Source organism: Chenopodium album, chromosome 4, assembly GCF_948465745.1.
Source record: "Chenopodium album chromosome 4, dcCheAlbu1.1, whole genome shotgun sequence".
Taxonomy (NCBI): Eukaryota; Viridiplantae; Streptophyta; class Magnoliopsida; order Caryophyllales; family Amaranthaceae; genus Chenopodium; species Chenopodium album.
In genome coordinates this window covers 44,073,204-44,080,894 of record NC_137837.1, presented here as the reverse complement: position 1 = coordinate 44,080,894, position 7,691 = coordinate 44,073,204, and the positions used below count along the sequence as shown (strand labels likewise).

The following is a 7,691-nucleotide window of genomic DNA, read 5'->3' as shown; positions in this document are numbered from 1 at the left end:
TTTGGAGATGATATTAAATTATTTAGTTAGACACTAGTGTCTTGAAACTACATCATTAGTCAATACGAAGGTTTTGAGTTGATCTTTGTGCATATTGTTGGCCATTTTCTTATTTTATTACTCAATAGTTAGCGGCATTGGTTGCCCAGTAGTTGAGATGATGATTAATTGTTCTCATGAATTTGTTATTTGAAGATGATATTATTTAGATTTCTAGAATTGTTATTTGTAGATGATATTATTTAGATTTGTAGAATTGTTATTTAGAGATGAAAAAGAGTGAAGGATAGAATTGTTAGCCTCTCTGTACCAAGCTTAGCCCCTTAAAACTCGTTAATTATGTTCTTGGTTATGGGTTTGATATGATGTGCAAGTAATTGGCATTCTATTAATAATATTGTTTGCATGTTGATTGATCCGATGCAACAACTAAACATGCATAATTAATTGTTGAAATCAACTATAGCAGGATGCAACTAGGGAGTAGTATTATATAGTAGAATAGACAAGTGGTGGATCACAATCATCCTTTTGATTTCAATTATTAATAATCAATGCTATTTAGATTTTTAAGTATAATTTTAGTTTTGCTCTTTCAGTCATATATGATGGGAGGGTTGTTAGCAAATTATGCACATATGCTAGTATATAGCTTTGGCTACACATATCCTACTGAGTCAATGATGTAGTTGTTTAAACTAGTGTTATTTTTTTATCATATATTATGTTATTTTCATCATATAATATGTTATTCAGTTTTATACTCATGTTTTTTTTTTATCTTTTTACTTATAATGTTTGTATTATTTCAGTGTTGTGAATGAGCAAGAGCTACCTAAGAAAAAGAGGGTAAAACAAGTAGCAAGAAAGAAAGGAAGCGTGTCTAGAAAAATGGCTTTAGTAAATAAGCAGAATTCTACAGAAATTGTTACCAAAGAAACCCCTATCAAAACAGAATGTACAAAACGGAAAGCGATAATGGAGCCTAAAGAGAAGAAAAGGAAAATAAATGAAGTTGTAGAGGTAAATGATGGTGAAAGTGAGGAGGATGAAGGTGTGAAAATCAAGCGAGAGTTAGGTACATGTCTTAGGATCAAAGTTCCTCCTGTTCAAATCATGACTGTTTTAGATATGATAAAGGGGAATAAGGAGTTTATTGAAGAAGAGGATGAAGAAGAAAAGAAGAGAAGGAGGAAAGAGAACAAGGAAAAAAAGATAAAGGTAAAAAAGTTGAGATGGTTATAGAAAGAACCAAAAAAAAAAATTTCTTAACCGATAAAGAAGGCAAGGCAAATGCTATAAAGGACATGGGATTTGGTCAGTTGTTGGATCTTAGTTTACCTTTGCACAACACCTCATTTGGGGCAAACTTGGTGAACAACTTTGATCCTGATGGTTGCAAAATCTTTCTTCAACATAATGAGGTGTTAAAGATATGCTTAGAGTATGTTAATAGGGTGTATGGATTTCCTATGAAGCCTAATCTGGAAGATATTATTGAAAATGAAACTGAATTTGAAGTTGAAAAAAGAGATGAATGGAGTTTGTTTCTTAAGAATTGGAGGAGTTTTTGTGGAACACATGAAAGCAGCCCTATGAACAAAAGGCTGAATATAAGGTTGATTGAAGCCCCTCTAAGTGATATGTGGAGAATGAGTTTTATTTGTGCATTGGTCAACACTTGCATAAGATCAAACCAAAACAACTTAGTGAGGTATAAGTTCCTTTATAAGTGCATGGATTTAAAGAATGTCAAAAACTTAAACTGGAACAAGTTTGTTTTGACTAGTTTGATCAGTGCAACTCAAGAATGGAAAGCAAAAAAGGATGGATACTTCAAAGGACCATTTCCATTCCTACAGGTAAAATTTAACTTTAGGAATAAAATAATGTTATTTTAAGCATTGTTTATGTTATTTTAAGATTTTCTTGTGTTATTTTATAGTTTTGTTTTAAACTTGTGACATTAATTATGTTACTCTGTTTTATATTTATGATATTTTTAAGCATACCTTGTGTTATTTAATTTAAAAGTAGTGTTACCCCATAATATTCTTTATACTCGTACATTGTTTATTGTTTCAGATATGCTATTTTGATAGAGTTAAAAGGCAATTGAAAGAAGAGCCAAGAAGAATTCCTTTGATTTCTGTTTGGAATGAAGAAAGAATCAAGAATCGAATAGCAATTGAAGAAAAACATGGGTTTGGAAAGGGAGAAATTCTATGTTTGATAGAAGAAGACAAGACAGTTGGAGAAAAAGAAACTGAAGCAGCAAGTAGTTCAAGTCCATTAACTTTGTTGAAGTATATGTAAGTAAATATGTAAGTACAGCTCATGTTATTTTCATCAATTCTTTTGTTATTTTTTTTTCTAATAAATTTGTGTTTTTTATTTTTCAGGAAGTGCAGCTCAAGCAGCTTAAAAAGCTTCGCGTAAAATATTGTGCAAAGATTCTATTGCATAAGGAAAATACACTTCATAACCAAGTCTTGAAATATGCAAGGGTACATTCAAAGGAGAAAGTTGAAGAAAAAAGATGATCAAATGATAGAAATGATAGTTGTTTTGGGTGATCAAAGGAGAACGCTGAAGAAAAAAGATGATCAAATGATAGTAGCTTACATATAATTTGAATGTTTCAAAACCAAAACAATAGATTACATATATCCAATATTTCTTATAGTTGAAAAATGATATGTAAATTGAATTCATTAAACTACAAGTGTTGACTTACACGATACACATGTTACTTACATATTGAATATTATTTCCTTTATATTGAGTGTTATTTTCATTAATTTGTTAACTGTTGCGTACCTTAAATTTTTATTGCATAGAGTATTATTTTGGGATTCTCATAGATTATGTTACAAACATAAAAATGCATAAAACAAGATTCTATTTACTAAAAAATATTTCTTATTATGTTTTCAAGTTAATGAAAGAAATACATTGACAAAAAATAAACCATATAACTATTCAACTAAAATTTTATATGTATTCTATGAATCAAATCAATAAAAAAAATTGTAATTCAATAGTTGAGAATGTATTTCTAATTGTAGCCTCAAAAATCTAATTATAGCCTCCAACAATGTATTCCAAAGAGCCTGCCTTAAAGAATCTCGGGAGGAAGGAAGCTAACGTTAAAGTAATTATCAGGCACATAAACTTCCAATCCTTGATTGTGATTTCTTGGATGACATATCATACCACCAGGTGGAAGATCATATTGACTCTACAAAAAAGAGTAAGAAGTTAAAAAATTAATTATGCAAAATTAAATGACATATAAACTTTAGTAAATAACATTAAACTCGTTAAAAATAACATAGCTTACTAAATAAAATAACATAACTATAAAATCAAGTAACATAATAAACACATGAAATAACATTTGAACATCATAAAAGGACTTATAAAAAAGTACCTGGACAGAAAGTTGAGCTTTATCCTTTGTATATTCGATATATGCAGCTTGTTTATACTTCAATGACCTGATTTGACTACATTTTTTCTCCACAAAACTCTTTGGTCTATCATTTCTCACATACTTCTCCCTTCTTGTTATAGGATCTTTCACATTATCATATGTAGTAGGAAGAAGCAATTAATCACCACATGAAGTTGACAAATTAGCATTTTCATTGGGTAAACTACCAGAATTATTTTCAGCTTCTTGCTCCCCAGATTGTTTTGAAGTTGCTAATAAATCCTCAATTTCCTTCTTCATGTTCTCATAACACAAGTCAATAACTTTCCTAGTACACAAGTCATTTTGACTAGAATTCACCAATTGGACCAAGTTCCTAATAATCAAATTTCTCATACACATGAGGGAACAAATTTAGGATCATTCGTCACCTTTTCCTTTCCTCCATTAGTTTCCATAGCCGATTTGGTCCATCGAGGAAACACATACCAATCATGAATTTTTTCGATACAATGAATAAGAAAGATCCTCAACGAATGCACACACAATATACCCGACTTACTATACCCCTTGCAAGTGCAATCAACTTTAACCTCCTTACAATTGAAGGTAACAACATGCATAATATGATCTTTGGCTTCACGCCAAACATGATAAATGAAGACATAATCTCTAACATCCAAAATCTTCTGTTTATATGCATTTGCAGTTATGTAATTTTCCTCAAACAACAAACCAATTTCCCTTGTATATATCTCCTTAGCATGCAAGAGCAATCTAACCTCAGCAAATGCAAGATATCGATTACCATTTGAAGTTTCAAAATCATCCCCATTTTCATCGTTCCTCCACTCATCAACAACATCATTAAAATGCCTATAAAAATCACATAAACCATCTGTTTTTGATAACCTGTGTGAAACTGACTTATTAGTTGTTGTTTCACTCCTTTGAGAGGATAAAATACCACCTGAAAAGTACTCTTTGGAATAAGCTGGACACCACTTTTTTTTTCAAATCATATATCCCTTGAAGCCATTTACTATTCCAACACTTATAATTCTCCATCATTCTGAAAAATGAGAAAACACAACATATAAACCTCATGTAACATAAAGTTTTCTACATAATAACATAAATTTTCCTACATAACAACATAAAGCCATAGGTGCAGTAATATTATAATTCGTATAAAATAAAATAACATGAAGCTTTAAAATAAATAACATTAAAAAGATTCAACATAACATGATATATTCATGCATTAAAAATAACTTGCCCACATAAAATAACATGTAATTATACACGAGCTAACATATTCTAAAAATAAAATAATATGAAACACTCATCAGAATAACATGAACTAAATAATACTAAATATAATTACCTTGCCCAGTAATGCTCAAACTCTGCTTCTGTATCAGTATACTTCAAGACATAATTGAAGATACTGTTAAATCCTTTCAAAGCTTTTAAGTGAGGAATATTGTTTGTTGCATTTTTACCAATATGCCAAGTACAAAGACGATGACAAGAATTAGGGAAAGCAATAGAAATAGCTTTGGCCATTGATTGACATTGATCCGTCATGATAGTTATAGGCTGAATTTGTCCCATAGATCTTAGAAATGTATTGTACAGCCAAATGAAAGAATCATGCTTTTCATTCAAAAGAAACCCGACTCCAAACATGACATTTTTATTGTGGTGGTTCATTCCCACAAACGGAGCACAAATCATGGAATATTTATTGGTTCGATAAGTTGTATCAAACACTAGCAAATCTGAAAATGTTTCATAATCTCGTTTCATAATCCCATCTCTCCAAAAGAAACTAATGATGTGCCCTTTCTCATCAAGCTCCAAATCATAGTAGAAGTCAGTCTCCTTAGCTTGCCTCTCAGCAAACATCTTTAACAACTGCTTAGTGTCACAACCTTCAATCTTCTTTCTCTTCTCCTTTCCTACTGCATTATAAACATCTTTAACAACACAACCAACTGATTGAAAACCACCACTCTCTTTCCTAACAAATCGATATGCATCACTTACACCCATACCATTGTCTTTCCAGGAAGTGAACATATCCAATTGATCCTTACTTACATTTCTTTGAGATCTTAACCAATGTCTTTTATCAACATCAACCAATTTGTGGTTGTGGTCCATAACATGTCTTTTACAACGATGGACACCTGACTTATCAACAGCAAACAGTACATGAGCTTTGCATCCAGTCCTAAAATATGTCTTAGTATATTGCTTTGGAAAACTTTGTTTTTTAAACCCTTCTTTTGAACAAACAAACTCCCTTGCACATACAGTCCCATCATTTAGAGGCCTTGTCTTCCCTTTCCGAATACTAAATCCAAACCTATAAGCATAATTGTTATACAGATTATATGCTTCATCAGCATCCTTGACTTCAGCATCAAGCAATTCAGATGTATCTGCTTTTGAGTAAACGTGTTGACCAACTGAAAGAATCATCAAATATGCAAAATAACAAAAACTTCTTTTAGAATAACATATATACTTCATTAAAATAACATTTATTTGTTAATTAATTTGCATTACTAAAAATAAGAGAATAACATCAATTTCTTAAAAAATGACATACGTTATTTACAAAATAACATCTAGTTCATGCAATTTAAAATTTAAGAATAACATATACTTCATTAAAAGTAACATTTAATTATTAATTGAAAAAAGAGAATAACTTCAATTTCTTTAAAAAAAATAACGTAAGTTATCTACAAAATAACATCTAATTCATGCAATCTACAATTTTAGAATAACATATACTTCATTAAAAATAACTTTAATTTAACGTTACTGAAAAAAGAGAATAACATCAATATCTTACAAAAATAACATATAATTAAAAAAGATAACATCCAATTCATGAAAATCACGATCAATTGATTTGAATAAAATTTAAAAGCTTCACCTGCTGATGATGAATCAAATTCATGGTCGTCCGCTTGCTCTGTAATGATTTCCGCATCAAAATCAACAAGAGCAGATTCAGTACAACAAGCATCATCGGCCTCAATACCTAGCAAATTTCGCAAAAATCATATTCAATTAAGAAAAGTAATTGATGAAAAGAGGAAAAAGAGTGATTGATTTGAGAGAAAAATCGGAGAGAAAAATTTGCAATTGAAAAAATAGAGGGAAAAAAGTATATCAAGAAGGGAGAAAATTGGGAAGGAGTGATAATGGAGAAAGAGCAGGTTGATTATATACTTAATGCCCCAGCAGCAGAAACGCCGTCGTTTTGGAACCCGGAGTACCATGCTGACGGTACTCCGGGAGTAACATAGAAATTGCGCATCTATTAGCCGCCCTCCTTTTTCTCTCTCTATTATTTTAATCCCTAACTAGCATAGTGCCCGTGCGATGCACGGATTATAAATTTAATCAAATTATTAAACCCGTAGGAAAAATAAAAATAAAAACAAAGGTAATTCATTTACTATTAAAGGACTTGAACTAATGGTCAATAAAAAAAAAATTAAAGGAACGTTATTTGAATAGTATTTTATGTTATTTGAATTTCTTTTAATTTTTTATAATGTTATTTTATTAATTGAAAAATAATTGAATAATACTCCACATAGCTATATAAGAAGTGGACTAATTTATTTATATCTCCCGTTGAGAAAAAAACTAAAATTTTCTTATCATACCATCCGCATCAGTAGCTACAATCAATCTAATATATACATGTTTTATTTACCCGTCGCACTCATTAAATCTATAGACACAATAATAACCTTATATCTGACCTACCAGAACATATATTTTTCCTAAGTTAAGCATTGTGCCAAAAACTATATATTATATAATAGTCATATATATAACCAACAGCTGATTAAATATAGTATACGACACAAATACTTCGTATATAGGTATGGATACTGATAATTTTATATAAATAAAATATACGAAGTATATATTACTAAGATTTATCCCTACCTTAATTATAAAAAGGTTAACAAAAGTGTTATAATAGTGCATGAACATTTATATATCTAAAAATGTTCTTTTTACATATATTTTCCCCCATTTAATTTTAAATGCCTTAAAATTGTCTCTTGAATTCGCTAAATTGATTTAAAAGGTTATGTTTATTTCAATATTTAAAGCCATTTACTATTTTCATTTCCTTTTGTTTTAATTTTTCTATTTAGAATTTATTAGGCTATTAGGTTTCAAGATCGAAGTCAATATCTTTTTACCGTACAAT

At 30.0% G+C, this 7,691-nt stretch overlaps 1 protein-coding gene across 1 annotated transcript; it reads right to left on the bottom strand.

Annotated features, from left to right (window-relative positions):
• Positions 1–3,118: 3,118 nt before the first annotated feature.
• LOC145627884 (protein FAR1-RELATED SEQUENCE 5-like) lies at positions 3,119–6,776 on the bottom strand. Its single transcript, XM_081680227.1, has 8 exons — positions 6,689–6,776; positions 6,390–6,497; positions 4,824–5,913; positions 4,407–4,508; positions 3,926–4,312; positions 3,622–3,812; positions 3,434–3,579; positions 3,119–3,241 (listed from the first exon to the last, which is right to left on the bottom strand). Exons 1-8 carry the CDS (start codon positions 6,774–6,776, stop codon positions 3,119–3,121), a joined length of 2,235 nt encoding a protein of 744 aa, XP_081536353.1.
• Positions 6,777–7,691: the final 915 nt, after the last annotated feature.